The following is a 23,743-nucleotide window of genomic DNA, read 5'->3' on the forward strand; positions in this document are numbered from 1 at the left end:
GCTAAATGACATTGTGATGTCACTGAAAGTGAAAGTTACATGACATACAGCCAAGTCTGGTGACCCATACTCAGTAAGTCTGATAACTTCAAACACTTACAAAAACTTACTAAAACTAATTTCCATGACTAATTTCAATAAATGTAACATTTCACACATCTCATTATCACAAATTATGCATAATATTACTGTAAGTGGATTTTACTACTTTTTTTATTCTATCCAATGTAACAATAAAATATGATGACACCACAGCATAGACTATATTGTTAACGATTAATGTTTATTACATAAATTATTAATGATATATTGTAACATTCAACTGGTATATCTTGGAGACTAATAAAACAGCAATAAACATTTGCTGCAATGTTGTATTTGTCCAGCAGATGGCAGAAAAACACTTCTTAATGTCTTGTCCTGTCTCACCGCATGATGGAGATTCTCCCTTTTCCACGTTTAACAGTTTTCCTCTCTTATATGTAACTGAATTCTTAATTTTACTCTTTATTTACTGTTGTAATATATACTAAACTGAAATGTATAATACAAAGTAATTACGTCGCATGTAATTACACTCTTAAGCAATACTGGTTTTAATATGGGGGTCTAATGACTAATTCTATCACATTTGCTCACCGCAATATTGAATATTTGGTCTTTTTACATATTAATTTAACATGTACAAGATGATGACGCTGACTTATGTTTTTGAACTATGCTGATAGAAAGCAGGGCTTCCTAGCTGAACAAGTTCCTCCTCCTCTTCTCGCGCGCACCATGATATAAAACCGAGTAACAGTCGCTCTCCACAAACTAACATTACTACTAACATTATTGTAGGCATATACCTGGAAGAGTAAAATACTTGTTTTATTGATCAGGTAAGAACTGTAATTTTACTTATTGCTCTCTATAAAAACTTTGTATGCATGTAATTTTAGTTTGAAGCTTTATGTATTAAGCATTTTATTGTGTATTGAGACAGAAAGGTTCTTCAGATGTTAAAGGTTCTTTATGGAACCATTTAGACAAACAACATTTCATTAGTCATTTTAATTGGTGTATGCTTTAATATAAATATAAAATACTTGATAGCCTCATGTCCAAACCTTAGCAAGTTCAACTTCTGTTCAAACAGGAAATTTCACCACAGAAACCTCTTCCTTTTCCCCTCGACACTGTGGTGGTGGGACATCAAAGCAAAAAAGTGTCAGGTCTGCACACTGATGACATCAGCAATGGCTTTGTAGATGTGCACTGATCAGTTTTCATGATCTAAATGAACTTGATTAAATTGAACTAAATATAACTAACTGTATACGCATGTCAAGATTACAGAGTTTTTCTTATCATATCACCTTCCATACATCGCCATACATCATTTTATATTTAGCAACTTTTATAATTTTATTACATAGTGATAAAGTATTCAAGTGTTCAATTAAACATTAAATGTTTAATTTTTTACAGTTCTCACTCAAAGCCAAAGTGAAGCTGAAGTTTAAAATCAAGGCTTGTTAATCTGTTCTGCTGCATGCACACAAGCACATATACAACAGTAATCTGCATTTCACTTCTCAAAGTCTTAACATTCCTAAAGACTTGGATTGTTGACATGACTTTTTCGTGCACTTCCAGCTGGGACCCACAGCAGAGATTCAGTTCAAGACAACAATGCATGCATAACATCTCCTCAATTAATCAGGAAAATCTTTGCACTGGATCTGTCTTTGATGTCCAGCCCGTTTGAGTCACGTCTCTCGCCTGCACTGCATCCTGACCTCTTAAAGACGGTCGAGGCAAGTTATACCGGAATCATGTCAGAGACTGGACAGGATAGATCTACACAGGTCATAAGCAGTGGCTCAAAGCAGGATGAGAATCAGGAAAAGTCAAGCAAAAGTTTGAATAAGGAGGCAGGAGGGGGACACATTGCTATGTTGGACAAAATAGAGGACTTTTTCCAGATCTGTGACAGCGAGGAAATGGGCTTCATCACACGTACGGATATGACGGTAAAGTAGGGGTCCTTAAAAGGGACACCACTTGTTTTTTTATTTTTTATTTTATCTGTTGTGACTTTAGTATAACCAAACAGCTCTGTCTATTCAAATTGTTTTTATATTTTTTTGCCATTCTATGGCCATCAAAGTTTTGGTTCTAAATATTTAGGGTGCATATCTTGCATTTTTTACCCTTCTATAATAGGCTGGTATAATATCTAGTAGCAGAAAATTGTTGATGTCATTTTTGCATCTATTTATTAGAGGCTCCACAAAGAATTGCCCCTCACTACTGAGGAACTGGAGAACGTCTTTGACTCACTAGATCTTGACAAAAACGGATACCTGACGCTAGGAGAGTTTTCTTCTGGATTTAGTAAGTCTATCATCTCCTTCCAGACAAAAGGAGCTCTTCAAAAAATGATGTGTTATTTGGTGCAATATTTATAGCACAGCAAATGAAACCGTTTCTGTAACTGTTCCCCAGGTGACTTTCTTTATGGACGGAGAGTCTCTATGTCAGAGGAACTAATGTCTACATCCTCTCAAATAGTTCCAGAAGCTCTTGATCAGAGTTCCGGGAATGAAGTGATGTCAGAAAACAAGGATGATGAAGAGAGACATTTCAGCATGTTGATGGAGAGCTTGGGTGCTAGCAATGTATTTGAAGAGTTAGTACTGTTGTTTTACAGTTTGCTCTGCACATTGCATTGCAAAAAAAAATTTCTTATAAACTTTATATTGTTACAAGTAAAAGTTTCCTCTTTATTTCAGCCCAAGTGAGGTTCGCGACCTGTGGGCTCAGCTCAGGAAAGATGAGCCTCACCTCTTGTCCAACTTTGAAGAGTTCCTGGCCTGTGTCACGTATCAAATCAAAGAGGCACGACAAGAGAGGAAGGAGATCGAGAGCGCACTTAGAAGGTGACTGAGAATAAATAGAGAGCAGCAGTACCATCTAAAGTCACCCATGTTTAAGAACCAATAATCTGCTTTGTTTTCTTAATTTCTACAATGCTACTTGTGGATAATTTCTTCTTAGGGTGTTTAATGTAATTCTCTATAGAATGCTGTGTGTTCTATCAAAATCCAATGATCACTAGGATTAAGAGTTAACATTATTTTACATACTTTTCTGGGGGGAATAAAGCATATTTTGATTAAATCTAGGTCAGAATGATGAGATTTGCAATATGTATTGGTTAAAGGTATGCAAAGAATCGGCAATTTATGTTCAGTGCCCGGTTGCATAAAGCACTTAAGGGTTTTGCATATAATCCCTTAAACACTTCCATTAGCGAAGGGAAACCATTAAGTGTTCCACGACAGCGACCCAGGTTTTGCCATTAAAATAAAAAAGACTTTTGCCATGGTCACGTTATTTGTCAAAGGGATAGTTTACCCAAAAGAGAAAATTTTATGTTTATCTGTTTACCCAGGCATCCAAGATGTAGGTGACTTTGTTTCTTCAGTAGAACACAAACCAAGATTTTTAGCTCAAACCGTTGCAGTCTATCAGTCTTATAATGTAAGTGGATGGGAATCACGGCTAAAACATACAATAATAAAAAAAAGTTTTTATATTTCCGATGCACTGCAATGCCTGAACTGTTAGAACTCTTCTTTGCATGTTCTTAGAAGCAGGCGGACAGGTGCTTGAGATGTTTTCTTCTTGATTTATGGCAGATTGCAGACTTATAAGTTATCAAATTTTAATTTTGGGGTGAACTGTCCCTTTAATGCAGACAGCAGTGTAAATTTTCACAGAAAACAATACAACATGGATAAGGAAAACAAAAAAGAAAACCAAATGTGGAAGCAAAGGGCCAGATGAGACGGAAACTCAAATTGATGATTTGATCATAATTGATAATTTGAACAAATCATTTACTCACCCTCATGTCAGTTCAAACCCATCAGGCTTTTATTAATCTTTGGACAACAAATAAAGATCTCTCATTATTTATGTCCATGAAGAGGCTTTCAGGCACTAGTGTGAATAAATATATATTTAAATGCAAAGAGACAGGATAGTCATGACGTTTTATTCCTATCCAAAACAAGTAAATAATAGTAAAGCGCTAAACTCTCACGCAGTGAATGTTTCATTCGTTCTCGAAGCAGGGGGCGCTCTCGCGCTGTAAGTCCAAACCGGTTTCATAGTAGTAGCGTATTTCATAAGCTGAATAAATCAACGTAAACACACGATTTAATTGACGATTGCATCAATTAATGTGTTTTTTTTAAGTCATCTCCAGGTAATATAGTAAATACAGGAAAAAAATATTATGGAATATAAATTTGCTCTCAAGTGTGACGCACTCACGTTTGAGCTTAAGTGTTATATCAGAATATCCTTTAATTATTACCTAACTGGATGTAAATGTCTAAGCCAGTGTTTTTGAATGTAAATACTGAATTTGTGTTTTAATATTATGTAAACGGCTCGTTTGTGTCATAAAATTTCCTTTTGATTGTAGGCCTATTAGGCTAAATGTTTGTTTTAACATTATACTCCATTGCCTCATTGCACAGGAAAGCAGCCACACATGACACTGAAATCTGCAGATTATACGAGGAAATGGAGCAACAGATCATTCATGAAAAAGATCGAGCAATTCTGAAGGTAAAAAACATTCTTTTAAACTCTGTTCGATTATTATTATTTTTTTTTTTAATTATGAATTTTTTTTTTTTTTAGCAAAGACACATTAAATTGATCAGAGGCGACAGTATAGACATTTATAATATACTATTATAAAAATATTCTTTGATACTGTTCTTTTAAAATTTGATTTTTCTGTTCATAAAAGAATCCTGAATAGAAATACATCAAAGTTTCAACAAAAATATTTCAACATATTTTCAACATTTGATAATAATAAGAATAATTATAAGATAATGAGTTTCTTGAGCAAGATCATGTGACATGAAGTGATGTCTACTGAAGATTCAGCATTGCCATCACAAGAAAAAATAACATTCTAAAATATATTTAAATAGAAAACATTTATTTTAAATTGTAAAGATTTTTCACAACATATTTACTGTATATTTTATCAAATAAGTACAACATTGGTGAGTATTTTTCTAAAACTTGTTTAAAAAAATCCTACTAACCCCAAACTTTTGAATGTGTGCAGTTCATACAGCTGATCTTGCATAGTCAACTCGGTTTCAAACTACAGTTTCTGTTTCAGTTTGTGCAGTTGTTATCTCTTGATCTCGACTTGGAGATAATGGTGCATTGTTTAGATCAAGGCTGTCTAAACTGAAATGAACAAGTGTGTTAATTCTTTCTTTCAGGACTCTGAAAATCTGCAGTCGCGCAGTCAAGAGCTTCAGCAGCGGCTCCGCTGTAAAGAACAAGAATTGGAGCAGCTATTCCAAAAACAGAGGAGGGTTAGTGCCATGATTAAATATAATCTTACAAAATCTTATACTTTTGTGCAACTCATTCTTACTCACACCTTTTCAAGTTACTCTCCTTGTGTATACATTTTTTAAGTTGGAGCGACAATGTCGTGACCTTCATAGTGAACACCAGGTGAGTCGACTGGAGAACGTTAAACTCAAAATGACCAATGACGAGCTGTCTCGTGAACTGGAGCACACCTGCCAGGAGCTAGTGTTGGCTCAGGAGCAGCTGGGCATTCTGCAGGAGCAGGCCTCTCGACTACAGCAGGAAAGAGAGATGTTAGTTTGTGCATTTATTATGTACACACACAGATCTCACCAGTATCTAGAGTTTCTCATAAACACAAACACTTTCCCCCTCACAGGGAGATGTACAGAATCACAGAAGGCTTGCAGAGAGAAAAACAGAGCTTGATGAAACAGTTGGATCTGCTCAGGTGAGCTTCATAAATGCTAACAGGTGCTGTGGAAAAAATCAGTTAACAGAAATCACAAATTAAATGTTGTTCTTTCAGAGAAATGAATAAACATCTACGAGATGAGCGAGACATTACGTTTCTGGTAAGTTTACAAATTTTCTACATTTTTATGTTTTCCATTTCTAAAATGACACAGAAAATATAGCCTAGATGACAAAGCAACAAAATTTCCACAATTACAAAAATCTATATAAAATAGTTTTTATTATTTTTTTTTTTTTTTTATGTCCACTCAGTATCATTTTAGTTTTAGTCATTTTAGTACATCATAGAACATTTATTTGATTTCAATGAAATTAAATGTTTATATTTATTAGTTTTACCAACACTAATTTATGCTTGTCATGATCTTAAAACACTTTGATCTAAAGCCTAAAGCGTAAACACATATGAAATTAATTTGGCAGGCACAAATAAATTGTATGTACATATCAAATTCTATATGACACTTTACATTTTATTTTATTATATATATTTCAGTTGTGTTTTTTCATATTTTTGATGACTGTACTGTTATTCTAAAATGTGGAAAATATTAATAATGGAAAAGGAGTGGGTGTGTTCAAATCTTTGACTTCTAATCTCCTTGTATTTCACAACAGAAATGCAGTAATTCAATGAAAAAGTCCTCACGCAAGCAAAGACCGAGCACAGCTTCATTGAAATACACGGAGAGAAAACCATCTGTCAGAAAGTGAGAAATCCTCACATATGTTTTCTTAGAATGGCTACATATACGATTTATTGACATGGAAACATTTATTCTCTCACCTCTCTTTCTGTCATTTCAGAGAAGTTGATAAAGAGGAAGTGACTCAGCGTTCTAACAGGAAGACCTCCTCTCTAGCAAACGGTCTCTGTTCACCCTTTAGCACATGGGATGATGGGAAGCCAGAGGTGGATGGACGATCTGAAAAAGAAGCTGGAGACTCAGAAGGTGTAAATGACAGAGTGGACTTGGAGGATGCTCCACTGGATGGATGGCCTCTACGCAGAGTCATATCCATCGAGGAGGATCACCTCCCCCACCTGCTGCAAGGAGAACCTCACCTTCTCCTCCATCAGCTAAGTGAAGAAGAAGAAGAAGAGTGGGGCAAAGAAGAAGGTCAGGCCAGTCTAAAGACAAGCTCCCTGTGCCCCTCCAATGCATCCCTGGCCTCTGCTGGCTCTCCACCCCCAGTTAGAGTGAAGAAGCCTTCTAAGAAGAAATATATCAGAGGAAACATGCCCTCATCTGCACGGGGTCAGCCTGTCGGAAAGGAGACCCTCCAGCAGGCAAGAAAACCCTCAAAGATGTTGATTACCATAACAGAACAGATTAACATATAGAAATCTTAAAGATACGGTAACAAAAAAGTTATCTAATGCAAAAAAGAGCATTTAAAATGAATAGTTTTAGTTTAAGAGATCATTAATACCGGGGATGCCCAAACATGTTCCTGAAGGGCCAGTTTCCTGCAGAGTTTAGCTCCAACACTCTTGCCTAGAAGTTTCTATTGAGTCTGAAGACCTTGATTAGCTGGTTCAAGTGTGTTTCAACCGAGTTGAAGCTAAACTCTGCAGGACAGGGGCCCTCCAGGAACAGATTTTGGACACCACTGGTCTAGACTATATCACTTTTCAACAAAACTGGCCTTTAACTGTAGTGTTAAGAGATCACTCTGGGTATTTTTGGCTGCAGGGTCCTGCAGAACGATCCTCTGTGTCCCCTCAGCGCCTCTTTAAGGTCATTCTGGTGGGAAATTCCAGCGTTGGCAAAACTGCACTGCTGCGACGCTTCTGTGATGGCCAGTTTCATTCTGCCACCGCAGCCACTGTGGGTAAGTTGTTCACCTACTCCACGTGCAGTTTACAATTTAACACATTACTTTTTCCAGTGGGGGATTTTCAGGAAATAGATATTTGGTCCTGCTAATTGGTGGCCCTTTACTGGAGTTTGGCTTATTTGGTCAGAAGTATGGATTACTCCTCTCTCTTGTGCTAATTGTTATCAATTATACTTCCCTTCAAACGAATTTACCAAAGTTTGCAACCTTTGACATCTAAAGTCTGTGCATTGTTCTTGTGCATAGTATTAGTCTTACAAGGCTTTGCAGTGCATTGTAATTGAGTGTGTGTGTGTGTGTGTGTAGGTGTGTTAACTTAAGTCTACTCTGCTATATCAGACGGATTTCTTAAAGCAGTCAGCATCACATGAAACAGCTTGAGAAGTCACACTCCCTGCATTAAAAACCCTGGCACACATTGCACGGCAGATTATGTCAAACATCATCATTTCACTTTCTGCAAAGTTTTTATAGCCTTTCACTTTAGTGGTTTCATTAATAATCTGAACAATTAAAAAATATGAATTTCATTTATTAGGGACAATGAAACCAAGCAGCATTTGCAAATGAACAGAACTGGAGTGTTTTAGTTCCTTTCAATCAATGCACTTGTAATGCACAGAAATCTTACACAACAGTACCTCCTAGTGGACATTATACCTTACTGCAGTTTTGATTTCATAAAGAAACATGTTTTTACTGCATTTTTATGCCTTTATTTGTTGTGTGCATGTATACAAATATATAATTTTGCAAACATAATCCAAACCAAACAAAAAAAAAAAGAAATAAAAATGAAATTGTGTTGTGCTGTGCAGGCATTGACTATAGTGTCAGAACACTAAATTTGGGGGACAGTCATGTGGCTCTTCAGCTATGGGACACTGCAGGCCAAGAAAGGTGAGGCCCTCATACCAACATACTACAAACAGGATTGAGTTTTGCATTTATTCAATCATTTTCGTCTGGTTTAGGATATTTACATTCAGCTTCAGTTTATATTCTTTATTTTTGTTCCTGCACAGTTATCCTACGGCTGTATGAGCTTTGTTGTCTAGACTCTAGAGTAATCTGTTGCATAACCAAAACATAATCTGGCTTGTCACAGCTGATAAACATCCAGCATTAATAAAAGCAATGTCACTGTGCCCTGCAGGTATCGCAGCATTACCAAGCAGTTTTTCCGTAAGGCAGATGGCGTGGTGGTCATCTATGACATCACAATGGAGGACAGTTTCAGATCAGTCCGCCCCTGGCTGGCCAGCATACTGGAGGCCGTAGGCGACCCTATACCCGTCATGCTTCTTGGCAACAAATCAGACAAGGACAATGAGAGAGAAGTGCAGACAAAAGAGGCCGATATGCTTGCAGAGGTGTGGATGTCTCTTAAACACACAGTATATCCCTTTAAAATATTAATATTACCTAAAATGCTTTGTTTTTACTCTACATCTCCTAATTCAACACAGTGAGCAGAGATTAATAGTAGTTTGCTGTATTTGATAGGAAACAAACTTGATGTTTTACGAGTGCAGTGCTTATACTGGAGCCAATGTGCTGGAGGCCATGATTCATCTGGCCAGGTAAGAGCTCAGAAAACACAATGAATGGAACGTCATCAAACATTGCCGTGATGTTTGTAACACCTCAGTCAGGGGTGCGACCCACAAAAGTACAGAGAGGTCTAAACTGTGAGACAGCTAACCGACAGTAAACATTATCAGATGTCAAGCAGAAAGCTTGCGGTTTTTTTATTGTTAAAGTGTGATCTAATATGCAACTTCACAGATTGTGCGAACCACTAAATGTTGAGATCACATAACTTCACTATAATCAGACACTTTCAGCTGTTGAATAAATTAAATGTGGGTGTGAAACATGTGCGAATAGAGTATTTGTACAACCAAAAATTATGTAGAAAATATATAAATTAATATTTTAGATATATGTAATTTTATATATAATTGCATTATTATTATATATATTGCAATATTATGCATTTAAAATTTTATTTATTTATTTTTATATTGTTTAAGCTTTTAATGAATAATTATATGTAAATGCAACTTATTTTTATTATTATTATTATTATTATTATTATTTATAAGTATTTTAATTAATATGCTTTAAGGGTCCTGAGGGAGCAGGAAGACAGAGTATGGGTAAACACGATCAGATTGGTGGATCAACCTTTAAAGAAGAAAGCCTGCTGCAAGTGACCACACACACACACACACACACCAAAAAACACACGGGTGAAATCACTTTAAGCTTTATGTATCATCATCAAACCACATTATACTTAATGTAAATAATTTAATGTTGGCTGAAAGAGGACAGATTCACTTATATTTGTATCAATTAATAGTGTAAAGTGTAAAAAGGTTTTTCATGTCTATTTGTCATAGGGCATTGTATATCTGTGCTCATCTGATGTGTGTCTCCAAAATGTAGATGAAGTATAGTATATTATAGATTCACAGGTCAGTATATCACCTCTTTTAAATGGTCTTTGTACATATTCTATTTGTTAATGATACAAATTGTCAATCACAATACATTTATTGAGAAAATGTGTTCAGTCAAGCTGCATGTGACAAATGTAGTTTAACCAACTTATCCCATGCAACCGAGTGAGTGAGAGCAAAATAATTCAAGAGAAAATGAGATTGTTTGTTACTTCCCATTTATTTAGCATTGCAATGGCCTCATTCAAAGCTCCTGAAGTCTTGCTAGCATCATGAAACCTGGATTTCAAACTGCCCAGTAAAACCTCATTGCTTGAACAAGTGTTTCAGTCACCATTCACAGAGACGGTTCAGATGATGACAAACTACATGAGCCACCGAAATCTTCAGATATATTATTGAGGGAACAACATTGTCTGGATTCAGTGTCAAACATGTTGTGCCTCATTCGTTGTCTTCATCTGAACTGCTCTGGGGTTTTTTTACACAAAGGTTGTATGTGACAATGACCTGACAATTGACCAAGAACACAAAACCCAAAATATTCTTAAGATAAAACAGTCACATTATGTTACACTAAGATAACAAATCTCGTAGGTCCTGTTTTTGATAAGAATGATTTAAAATAGTGTAGCTGCTCTTAGAAGTCCTTTAGAAAAATCTTAGTGAAACCTGAATGAATTCAAATAAAGCAAAGGCAGAACATATTCCAGTGATCACTATATTAAACAACTCAACATTAACCCAATAAATATAACACAATAAAAGTACTTCAATATAAGCAAAACATCAAAAATGCTCTTTTCATGTATGCATCCAAACTGAAGCCTTTGTTCGATGAGTTCTATTGTACGATTCACATTGGCATATACTGTTCGGTAACACTTTCCTATCTTATAAGGTTAAATAAACACAAGCTTTGACATTCTCAGACTCATTAACGGTTACATTCAGAGTGATGTTTTACAGTCTATCCTCTATATGCATTTAAGAACAAGACACGTGTTGACACTATTGCTTTTAGTGCTGGACTGGCACTGATGACATCACCGACGGGTCCTGCAGGTCAGCAGCCTCTCTGATCTAGACAGAGGCAGAGGAGAGGCACAATCTGCCGATTGCACGAATCTCCCTGGGAAGCAGTGGCCCGACTCAGGATGCCGCTCGTGTTTTACCGCATCTTGTAATCGTGAGAGATGGCTGCGTCACAGAGCTGTCCTTTGAAATCCAGCTCAAAGGTGAAGTCCAAGTCACGCTGAAACAAATCAAATTTGGCTGCGTCAGTACTTTTTTTTTTTGTTGTGATTTTGTTTCTTTTTTTTCTAAACCAGTGGTTTTCAACCAGAGGCACTGGAACACACTTCAAAGTGGGGCACAAGATAGCTTAAAAAATATGATTAAGATATATTCCTTGGAAATGTATAAACCCTTGATCGGAATCAGAATAAATATAATTTTTTTTTTCTAATTATGTCAAGTTATTCAAATATTTTATCTGTGAGAAACTGCTATTTGCACACTGGCTTAATATGATTAAAAATAAGACAAAACAAGCTAAATTTAAAGCATAAGCTATTTTTTTATCTTTTCATTTGTTATACTGTGAGAAAATCGAAAAACAAATCATGGAACTAAAAAGAAGTGTCATGGAAATTTTTTATTTATATATATATATATATATATATATATATATATATATATATATATATATATATATATTAATATATATAATTTTTTGTTTTTTATATATATATATATATATATTATTTTTTTTTTTCAAGACCTAAAAAAGTGGTAATTAAAACAATTAAGTTTTTCATTTATGTCAAGTTCTAAATTATTTTATTGGGTAAAAATTGCTATTTGCAAAGTGGCATTAGCTTAATACAATTTAAAATAAGCAGCTAAAATGAGGATGAATAATTCCTTATATGAGGGAATTTTAAAAGTGTAACTCCATACCCGACAAATGTATTAGTCAAGTCATAAAAAGTCTTTAAATTGTTTTTATAAATAGACATTCTTTCAAGATCTGTATAAATTGCTATTTGTGAATGAAGTATAATTTTAAAAACTTTAATTTTCAAACCTGTAAATAGAAAAGTCTTGTAAATTCTTTGGTAATGAAAAGTAAAACCTGAAGAACATTTAGTTCAAATTTTTTTTTATTGTTGATGTAATTTAATTATTTTAATATTTTGTCATGTTTCATTGAATTAAAAAAAAATATTGTCATTACTGTAGAAGTACCAGAAATATCTTTAGGGTCCTTCAAATATTGTATTTGACATAGGCAGCCTTGGATCAATTGGGTCAAATAGGTTGAGAACCACTGTTAACTGTTTAAACATTAGGCTTCTCACCTCCTCCATTCACAGCCTCACCTCATTATTCTCGTTGGGCTTCACGGTGATGCTGCCCAGGATCTCCTCTCCTCTCCGCACCGTCAAGTAATCCTCCAGATAAAACACTGTCTGCTTCCAGTGAGTGCTGGGAGCATCGGGGGCTTGAATGGAATGTATGACTTGGTTATGACCAAATTTATTTGTAAAAGATAATAAGGTTCAGAATAAGTGACGGTTGAACCTGTAGAGAAGCCCGTCTTCTTGTGACACTTGGTGAACTCAATGTTGAAGTACGTGACGAGAGCGTGAACATAGTCATTCCTCTGGATCTGCATACAGAAGGCCGAGGTGAACATCAGATCCTCCGGCTTCACCGTGTAGATATCCACCTCCTGAAAGCAACATGTCACATCTCACATTTTGATGTAGAAGTTATGTTTATGTAGAGCAGTGGCACCCAACCTTTTTCAACTCATGGCCCACACAACCAAACACATGTTTGTGCGGCCCACTGCAAAAAAATTAACTGACCCCGCTACTGTTGGGTTAATAACTTAGTACTCAGAAGCTAGATTGTTAACTGTCTTTATTGAATGAACTGGCAATGAACAGAAAATAACTCGGGCTGGCATCGTTTGGCACAAACGCTGTTGTTCTGTAGCATATGCAGCAAAAATATCTAAGATAAATTGGTGGTTTATTCTTAAACCAATCAGCGAGCTCAAATAGTGGAAGCATAGTTACAGTTTAATATTTATTTTTTCTTATTTAATTCTATATATGAAATGATGTTATTATGCTGTGACATAGACATTTTTACATTTATGAACAATATTATTATTTCTTTTAATAGTAATTTGCAGCCCACCTGCAATACCATTGTGACCCACTAGGCTGCGTCCCACAGGTTGAAATGTAGAGATTATGATTGAGCCGCATACTTACAGTCCTTTGATGGTCTGCCATGAGATACTTCAGCTGTGATCTACTGTAAGCTTGAAGTGTAATGTGGTTTATGTCATATAGCCTTAACCCACATATCTGAACAGTTTCAAAGACTTTTTGTTTGGATGTGGCCATATTGGTGCCTGTATAAGTTGAGGAGTTGGCACAAGCATCGGCCTTGACGAACAAAGATCCTATTACTCTTTGTGTGAACAACAGATCAGTAGCAGCATTGACCCTTTCATCTGTTCATTTCAAGCCTTCATTTAGTACACCTCACAAAGAGGCCCAAATCATTCTCCTCTTCAAAGAGTTTGATCCCTCAGGTGATACAGAGCCTTCTCTTTCTTTCCCGTTCATTTGCTGGCGGCTATCCAGCTTTTTTCTCTCTCCCCTACATTGTCGCTCTTTCTTTTGACATTTTTGAAATTCGATATGTCTTCACTGTCAAACAGATCACAAACTTGCTGACGAGAATGAGAATATTATATTGCTCATGGTTTGCTGCTTTAGAGAAAACATTAACTATATAAACTTATATAGTTGTTTCTCCAAGACAAAAGGGACAATAGTCAAAGTAATGAAAGACTATAGAGTTACGGATATGGAAATATATGTAGCATAGTTCACATATTTTGAGAATTAATACTAAGATCTCTGATTATTATTCAACTTTGATATCTAGATAAAATTGAGCAAACAAATTTGAAACATTTAGACATACAGTCACGTTTACACACTGCCTCCAGATCAGGTTTGATTTTCTGTGTGTGACAAAAAAAGGAAAGTATGATGAACCCCCCTTGAAAAAGTTATGAAATTTGTTGAATATTAAAAAGTGACGGAAAACTTAATAAAGCATAGATTTTTTTTCAAGTTTCAAGTAGTAATTGCTACCTTTGAATGAAGACAATATTATCTCAAACTTTTAGATATTCTGTTATTTGAAAAATAATTATAATAATTTATATTATATTATTCTATTACATTCTATTAAATTATATTATGCATTTAATCTCATTCCTGTTTAGGAGAAATAATTGAGATACTAAAGACATCTCATTTGTGTTTTTTCCTTCCCACTGTAAAGCATGAGATGCTTTATTACAACAAAATATATGCCTTTAAATGACCTACATGATGATATTATTAGCATTATATCCCATGAGGACTCATTTCTGTTGGCTAATTTAAATGAATGATTGGTGTTTGTGCATGTGCTGAGATCATCAGGCGCTCTTTACTGCGAATGATTCTGTTAGGTAACACCCACGCTACATGTGTTCCAATCGCGCAGTCAATCAGTACTATGATTCAGTTCAGATCTTGCTCACATGTACACACATATCGAGCATATACCTGTACCTTAATGAGGCAGGAGTTGGTCACGACTTGTTTAGAATCTACTATGTCCACCAGGGGCTCCATCATAGCAACGTTCCGAATGCATGTCATGTCAAAACCATAGACGTTCTCCCACCCTGCAAGCATAGAGAAAACTTATTTTTCAGACATTTTAGAACTCTGAAAAGTAGAAAATCTGTCTGGCTGTGTCTGGTCGTCTTCATTTGGCCCTAAATAGACTCCTGCCTCCTCTGTGTCTGGCAGCATTTGATTGCATCCCCTCACATGAGTGTTAGGCCGAGGCCAATCTCACACTTCTGTCCAAACAAGGAGGAGGGAGAAAAAGCAAACCTCTTGCTGCGGGGGAGTAATGGAACCCAAAAGGATTTTTTCCTAGTGTTTTTCTTTTCTTCCTTAAGCTAAATAAGTGAGTGATCCAAAACAAAGCACTGATCAGAATTGCAGAATGAGAAAGAGATGCGATATAGTATTAAATGCTCATTTAATACAGTACCTGTTGACTCTTGGCAGTAAGTTTGTGTGTGTGTGTGTGTGTGAGAGAGAAAGAGAGAGAGAGTACTCACAGTGGATTTTGAAGTCTTTGTATTGCCGATCTTCAATGGCAACCACATACAGTGTCGCTCTGTCTGGAAACATGAAGCCTCCAGGTTTCTGAAAAATGACAGGAAAGAGAATCTACAGATCTCCCATCTGAAAAATATTTATGGGTAGTTGACGAATGTCCAATTTACTGTTGTATTTTTAAATTAGTATTTAAAATACAACATTTAAATATTATTATTATTATTAGTAGTAGTAGTAGAAGTAAAAAAAATTATAGGTCATAAATTATTATTTTCTTTATTGTTATAATGTCATAAATCAACATATAATGTAATATAATATTTTTGAATTGAAATGGTTAAAGGTACAAATAGTAGTAGTAGTATAAATGTCACAAAAGGTCATAAAACACAATACAATATTTTAGTAATTATAAAATTATTATTTTAAAACCTTTTCAAATATTCTGAATTAGAATTTGTCAAAATATCATAATATGGTCATCAACATATAATTATTTATCAACATAGAAATAATTAAAAATTATAACCTAAAATCCTTTAAATGGTTTTAAAATATTTAATATAATATCACTATACATAATATGAGATATAATTATTGATGGAAATCTTTTATTAATATCTAATATTTTAAATGGTTTTAGATGTATTGTATCTTGTCACACCACAGGACACTGCTGAAACTACCTTCATTAAATATTTTAATCTTAAAAACGTGATTACATTCCTATTATTTCAGTGATTTCACATCATAAATTATTTTCCTTCCTGTTCAATGTACCATACAAATAACCCTAGGGTGAAACAATGCCCTAGAACTAACACAATGGTTCCATAAAAAATGTCTAACAAGCCACTTGTCCTCTGGACCAAATTGTGATTCAGCGGTAGACATTCATCAGCAGCCCAATGATTAGCCACTCATTCCCAATGTAAATGATCAGTCTCAGCATGGACACATAATTTACATTCTTATTAGACACATAACCTTGGCCTTGAGCCAAAACACACAAACACACACACACTGACCAGCCATTTGTCCCTTGCGTAGATGACAGTATTGAGCATAGACTCGTAGAAAAGACAGTAGCCCATCCACTCTGAAATAATAATGTCCACCTGATCCACCGGCAGTTCAGTCTCCTCCACCTTCCCTTTAATGATGGTGATTACTGCAAAATGCACAGAAAATTAAAACACTTAAATTCATGAGCTGATTTTGTTCTATTTAATGTATGATTAAATATGAAATAAATGGTATTCTCAAATATATTTATAACAATAAAGTGAACATTTTAGGTACAGCTAAATTTCCAGATTTGCTTTATTAATAATTCCCAATGGATAAAATCAAGTCTCTCACCACATTTTTTTTTTGTTTTACTCATAATTGTCAATATGATGCAATATTTAATAATTATTATAATTAATATCGAAACTAGATAATCTATAATTATGTAAAATCTTTTAAATGGTTTTTACATTGACATTTTTAAAATTTCTAATATTATTGGTAGCATCAATAATACATATATATAATACAACACATAATATAATGTAATATTATAATTACTGTCTAAATAAGGTAATAATTATTTATTAAAATCTTAATGACTGAGCTGACTTAATGCAGTTTTAATTTACAATTAAATATGAAATACATTTATATATTAAATACAATTATTATTGAATGTTTTTGCATGTTAAATAGAATTTATAATTTATTCTGAATAAATATATTTATAACAACAAACTTTCTGTACATTTTTATTTCCTAATGTAACAAATTCAAGTCTTACCCCACTGTTTTTGTTTCACTCATAAATGTGTCATATTACAGAAATCAAATGGGTTAAAAATCCAGTATTTAGTCATTAAAAGTAATAACCATAAAGACTACAGAAAGCTATGTTTGATTGATGGGTTTTTCATGGTTTTCTCTTTTTTCTCCCTCTTCTTTTTTCTCCATCGTTGCAATTTTTCCTATTTTGCAAAAGGCAAGTTGCCAATGTCCAGCTACCATGCTGGTGTATGTTTGTGTTTGTGTGTGTGTGTGTGTGTGTGTGTGTGTGTGTATACAGCAGTGACTCTCTAACGCTGACTCAGGCTTCTCACTCGCCTGCTGCGCTCCAGTGTTAATGAGAGCTGCTGTTGACAACTAAACAAAAACTTCTGCCATCACACCACAAGAGCAGAGTGTCCGTTACAGGAAGTGACTATGCTGCTTCCTGTGTCATGGAACACCACTTGCCAAAATGAAAATGTATGACTCCTCTACTCGACACATGAATGCAGATCAGACCTAAACACTGTGCTGTGTCCTAACAGGAATAAGCAGCGGGTTATAAATCTTACCATTGTCCAGGTGATTTGACTTGATGATTTTCTCTGAATACTCTGATATACTGGAACATTCAATCTATATATAAAAGAAGATAATGAGCTTAATTATGTTAGCATAACTATAAAGATATTTACATTCTTCTTAATTGATATAGTTGCAACTAATGCAAAAAAAAAAAATCCATTCTAGCAGACTCAAGACAGTTTTACCTGTATACGTTTTATTGGATTCAGGTTTATTTTTAAAGAAAAAAAAATGAATGATTATAAATATTTTGTGGAATATACTATTTGTATCAATCTGCTTGTCTTTGTTTGCATGCTTTAGACTGACTGTAAATCTGTGTGTTAGTGGCAATGTTTCATTGATTCTTTTTTTTAAATGATGTTATGCCAGTAGGTGGCGACAAGTGACTCTCTTTATGAATGAGTCAAAGATTCATTCATTCAACCGATTCATTCAAGAACTCTTATTCTTTCCAGAATGAAATAAGTGGATACTGTCTTTGTGTCAGTCACTGAATCATTTACTCAACTTATTCATTCAAAACCACTGATTTCTTCTGGAATGAAACAAGTGACTGCTGTCTTTATACATGAGTCGTTAAATCATTCACTCAACCGATTTGTCCACTGTTATATTCAAAAGAACATCACTTTTGTGTTGCTGTGAGATTATATTTCAAATTCTTCTTTTGCTTTGTTTGGAATTGTTTTTGTTGGCAGAGCAAAAATAGACAAAGCAAATGGCGACGTTGTGTCTAAACCACAGTTATGTTGTTCTGAATATCAGCACAGCCATCTACTCCAGTTTCCTGCTGGTTATTATGCATATTACACATGCATGTTATTCCCATTCTCTTGCATTTGCATTTTTGTGTAATCAAGCCATTATTTTCTGCTAGAACAGTCTTGTTCTTGCTTACCCTTAAACCTAAGTGTGTTTAACAGAAAACTAACGATTTTCAACTTTTTTTTTTACATTTTAAAAATCTATGAACCTGGTTACCCTTTTTGCTTAGATGTATTTGTGCTCTGGACAGAATCAGAGACCTCTTCTGCTTAGAATATTCTGTGCTTAGTGGCAAAGAAAAGATAAAAACGGCAACTAAAACTGGACCTAGTGGGTGGATCAGTGGAGTGTTATCTAACTACAGACCAGAAACACAGTGAGGGTACTGATTTTATCAGCACGATCTCCCACTCTGTCTCTCCCGATACTCAAAGTTTGTGAGTATAAAAAAAAAGGAGTACGATCTGCAGATATGCCTGCATGTTGTCCTCTAACTCAAAGCTATTTTACATAACATCACACATTTGTAATGAGTAATGTGAGTCCTCACCCCATATACATGCTTGGCTCCTGCCTTGGCAGCAAACATGGAGAGGATTCCGGTTCCACTGCCCACATCTAGAACGATCTTATCTTTAAAGATGTGTTTATTGTGGTACATGGAGTTCCTATAGGTCAGCGTCCTCACCTCATCCTTTAGCATTTCCTATTGAGAGGAATCAACAAGTTTAGTCTTAAATTCCATTCTGTAGAACTTATCATTTATGTTTCTACAGTACAACATTAAATTACGGTAGTGTATGGCTGTACATATTTTACTGGTGCACTTTTGAGAATTCGAGCCCATAACTTTTATCCCTCGTTTCCACACCTTTTCTCTTGGACTGGGCTATGGAGGACAATATATAGGACACAAAGCACAGCGTCTCCAGGATTCTTTTTATAGAGACAGGTCTCCATTTAGCCTGCTGGGATTAACTGATACACATCTTTCCGTCCACCCCCTCCCTCCGCTCTAATTCTCTCCCCTTTTCTTTCTCCCTTTCTCCATCTCACTATATTATTCTTTTAATTCTTTGTTCTGTTATCAAGAGGTGTTCTTTTATCTTCAGACAGATCCAATTTGACCCTTATGCTATACATGTGAGAGTATCAAATGTGTGCTCTCTCTCAGTTCTTCTTGATATTTTTTACTTTCTTAAAACAACGGAGATGAACAATATAAAAACACAGTTTCATCTTAGACTTGCATACTTTTTCATGCTTGATGGTAAAACTGTACTCCGGATACCTCATGAATTCCAAAGTGGGCATAGGAGTCAAAGTAGTAGTCTCGTGATGTCATCTCCTCCGGGTTGAGTAGCTTGGCCATCTTGCCTCGGCCCGGACAGGCAGAAAGCGAGGAGACGTGTGGAGTGTGTGGGGGGTGAGGAACATGATGTACAGACGTCACTAATTTTGGTAGTGGAGATGGTTGCAAGGACTGGGACGAGGGGTCATTGGAAATACGCTGCTTCTGGTGCTGCTGTTGCTGCTGATGCTGGTGCTGCTGGTCAAGACGATATATAACAATAGACTCGCTGGCCTTCATCACCAATTATTGGTACAATAAGTATATTTATGCATTTGACAGTTTTATCTAAAACAACTCTTTGACTTTTACCAGTTCATGAACTCCTTGGGAATCAAGCCCATGACCTTGGTGTTGTTAGTATGGTGACCTACTGTTTGAACAATGGGGTGTTATAATATTTAGTTGTATTATGTAGTTCATTTTTGTAAGTTTTTTTTCTGCAAATGTTTTTAATGTATTTATTCATGTGATACACATAAAATTAAAAGTTCTTTACTGGCATTAACAGTTCCATGAAAAACCTTAACACCCATGGAACCTTCATTATGCACAAGAAGGTTATATATATATAGCTATATATATATATATATATATATATATATATATATATATATATATATATATATATTATTTTTTATGTTCTTAGACAGAAAATGGTTAGGAACTGTTCACTGAATAGATAGATAGATAGATACATAGATGGATAGATGGATAGATAGATAGATAGATAGATAGATAGATAGATAGATAGATAGATAGATAGATAGATAGATAGATAGATAGATAGATAGATAGATAGTTAGTTAGTTAGTTGTGTGAACAAAGCAGATGGCCAGAAGGCACTTCTTCGATGCTTTTCACCTTGTGATTTGTCTTCACCTTGCCATTCAGGGCTTGTGTTTTTTAGTGACCTATAAACAGCGTCAACATTAAAATCAGGTATGCAAAGGTGGATATGCTAATGAGCTCGCGGGGGGGGGGGGGGTGAATACTGCAGCACCAAGGACAGCGCTCAGCCGTCTCGCGATGACCCAGTAAAGAAAAAGATCAATGACTACTAAATTCAACACGCACAATACCAACTTTACCGTCTGACTGTATCGTTTAGGTACGAATTATACACTAATTTGTTGTGTTCAAGATTTTAAATAACATCTTGCATCTGATGTCTGCCTGCCTAATCTTTACGCAACCGATACGCGCAACATAAATATTAATATAAACCTTTATATTTAGCGTTCGGTGTGGTCTGTGTGATCGCTTTCAAGACGTCGCCTTGGGAAATCGGACGTGTTCTGCTCGGCTCAGATCTCTGTGTTTTTTAGCCTGCATATTCACATACATCACCGGACACTGATTTGTATGACCTCCAAACCAGCGCGTCATTTTACGCAATCGTGCACTTAAAAACATAATAAACAACTATAATGCATCTCAAGCGATTTAGAAGTAGATATATGAATATCCGGACGAGCATTAATGTTTTATAGATAACTTGAGGAATCTTTGACTTACCTCCGAGCTCTCTGCCTCCGCCATCTTTCTCCGCAGGAGCAGGCACCGCGATGAGTGCCTCAGTCCCATACGAGTAAACGGGATCCGGATTAACTCGATAAGAACAAGTGTTGTCACTAAACGTCCTAGAAAAGTTTTAAAACCTAATGCAAAAAGCAATAGTAGATTAGCGCTTTAAAACGACCCATTTGTTGATTCGCACAGCTGTGTTTAATGAACAGTAAGTGCCTAAATAGAAACTAATTCTGAAATTGTCATAAAGACTTCTTGGATAGTCCCTCAACTCCATGATTCCGACTCGTACTGAAAGCCAATCGTGCAGAAGTTCTTCCACGGGTTCTGAGCGCCACTTGGAGACCAGTTGAGCCCCGACGCGTCAGCATCCACATCACCTGCCGCTGCGCATCGCCGCGTTACACGGAGTCTGACCGACTAGAAATTATCTTTTATTTCGGTTTAACACGATAATCCATTATTTTCGGTTCTTAACATGTCATCGGAGCCTAGTTGTACACTTCGTGGCGTTGCGGTCAGTCAAGTGCGCCTGGATCACGCTGAAAGTTGGAGTTGAAAGACTGCTGACTGAACTCGAGCACAGTGAGTGCAGAACTGGAGCGATATCAGGAGCTGAATTAGTGCCTCCCACACAAGTATCGCACCTCCACTTTCTCAAAATAAAGGACGCAAGGCCGACTACATTTTAGTCCATTTCAAGGCTGAACCTTTTCAGACAAACATGTACTTTTTCATTTATAGACGCGTTTATTCAAAATGACTGCACTGCATTCAGTATAATGCCTACATCTTATCAATTCATTCCCTTATATATATAAACTATACGCATAGTTTCCAGATTGTAAGAATCGCCTTTCTTAAATTTCCTTTCAAAAAAATTTCAAATACAATTAAATCAAATGTTCATAAAATGTATATTGCATTACTTACATTATGTTGGGTATCCCGGAGTCTAAAAATAACTAAATACAATGAACGTTTAAGACTTTAGAATGCTAATCATGAGAACTGATAAACAAAATTTTAACATTTTATTTTTCTACATTCTTATTTGAATGTTGAAAATGCTACATATGCTTTGAGTCTCAGAGACCCCATACATATATAATGTCACATACATACAGTACATACATATATAAATGTAACCAGGGTTATTATAACTAAAACTAAAAATATTTAATTATTTGAAACAAAATGAACACATAAAAAACTATATATATATATAGTTTAATTCAATGTACTGAAAAAACTAAAACTGAAATAAAAATTTATAAAAAAAAACTATGGACATTTAAAAAAATAAAAAAAAAATGGCAAACATTAAAATAAAAAATACTAAAACTGTCTAAAAACGAAAAAAAAAATCTCTCTAAATTATAATGATACTAAAATAACTCTGAACGCCATTTGATGTCATTATTGTATCTTTCTACATTGTGTTTTTGCTGGATTCACATTTCAGGTTAAATAGTGATTATTGTTTAAATTATTCTCATTATGCATATATAATTAGACATCCATTGATTTAAGGTAATGCATTTTCATTTGTTTTAGACTGCAGCACAAGACCAGCCCCATAAAAAATATATCTTTTCACAAAATCTTTATTCTTTGCATTTATTTATGGTTAGCTTAGAAGAAACTTTACCAGCAGCTGTTGTTTGTGCCAATCTAAGCCCACAGTGGAGCGAGTTCACCAGTGTCTGTATACACAGAGAGGTGTGGGATTCTAGATTTGGAGTCGAACGGCGGCCCCCTCGTTGTTTTTACATGCCACCCACTCATCTGCTTGTGTAATCCCTGGAGCTAATGTGGGAGGCAGTCCTGGCCAGAACATATACTCTTTCTCTCACACACAAACATACACTTTAAAGAGTTTAAAGATCAATATCCTCTCCAAATATCCAAAAACATGTGGAATTAGCAATGAAAATCATATTTTCTTAGTACTGAAAATGTCAACAAAATAAATTCAATCAGTGCTGGTTTCAGAGCACTCACAGTAATGGAGCTCATGGTGTGATCTATCAGACTGAAATAAAGGCACACTCTATTGTATCCTGCTGAGAGGACTTCCAACACATGGGCTGCTCATGTATAAAACTGAAGGACGGATGCCCACGCATGCTGAGTAATACCACACACTCGCACACAGCACCACAACACCATACACTGTCAATCACACACACACACACACACACACACACACACACACACACACACAGTCATGCATGCTTAAAACATATCCAGGAGAAAATGTGGGCAGCGAACAGCAAAACACTAATTATTTTCTAAATTTCCAGAAGCCTGTT

General features: G+C 35.4%; 2 protein-coding genes across 4 annotated transcripts; one reads left to right on the top strand and one right to left on the bottom strand.

The window, feature by feature from the left end:
• Positions 1 to 750: 750 nt before the first annotated feature.
• cracr2ab (calcium release activated channel regulator 2Ab) lies at positions 751 to 11,134 on the top strand. 2 transcript variants are annotated; one of them, XM_059510928.1, is made up of 19 exons: positions 751 to 884; positions 1,142 to 1,217; positions 1,474 to 1,561; positions 1,642 to 2,018; positions 2,271 to 2,382; positions 2,494 to 2,677; positions 2,781 to 2,927; positions 4,539 to 4,629; positions 5,310 to 5,405; positions 5,512 to 5,699; positions 5,786 to 5,857; positions 5,936 to 5,981; positions 6,502 to 6,593; positions 6,691 to 7,174; positions 7,581 to 7,719; positions 8,544 to 8,625; positions 8,882 to 9,098; positions 9,232 to 9,308; positions 9,857 to 11,134. In XM_059510928.1, the coding sequence occupies exons 4-19, from the start codon at positions 1,737 to 1,739 to the stop codon at positions 9,942 to 9,944; spliced, it is 2,397 nt and encodes a 798-aa protein (XP_059366911.1). In that variant the 5' UTR covers positions 751 to 884; positions 1,142 to 1,217; positions 1,474 to 1,561; positions 1,642 to 1,736; the 3' UTR covers positions 9,945 to 11,134. The 2 variants fall into 2 exon arrangements, with proteins under 2 accessions (XP_059366911.1, XP_059366912.1); XM_059510929.1 differs by lacking the exon at positions 1,474 to 1,561.
• LOC132105648 (protein arginine N-methyltransferase 8-B-like) lies at positions 10,395 to 22,044 on the bottom strand. Of its 2 annotated transcripts, none has more exons than XM_059510935.1 (10): positions 21,417 to 22,044; positions 19,839 to 20,087; positions 19,098 to 19,253; positions 17,767 to 17,830; positions 16,441 to 16,583; positions 15,412 to 15,499; positions 14,849 to 14,964; positions 12,780 to 12,930; positions 12,578 to 12,699; positions 10,395 to 11,448 (listed from the first exon to the last, which is right to left on the bottom strand). In XM_059510935.1, exons 1-10 carry the CDS (start codon positions 21,483 to 21,485, stop codon positions 11,365 to 11,367), a joined length of 1,242 nt encoding a protein of 413 aa, XP_059366918.1. In that variant the 5' UTR covers positions 21,486 to 22,044; the 3' UTR covers positions 10,395 to 11,364. The 2 variants fall into 2 exon arrangements, with proteins under 2 accessions (XP_059366918.1, XP_059366917.1); XM_059510934.1 differs by having other exon boundaries at positions 19,839 to 20,093.
• Between the last annotated feature and the right edge of the window lie 1,699 nt (positions 22,045 to 23,743).

This window comes from Carassius carassius, chromosome 26, assembly GCF_963082965.1.
Source record: "Carassius carassius chromosome 26, fCarCar2.1, whole genome shotgun sequence".
Classification (NCBI taxonomy): domain Eukaryota; kingdom Metazoa; phylum Chordata; class Actinopteri; order Cypriniformes; family Cyprinidae; genus Carassius; species Carassius carassius.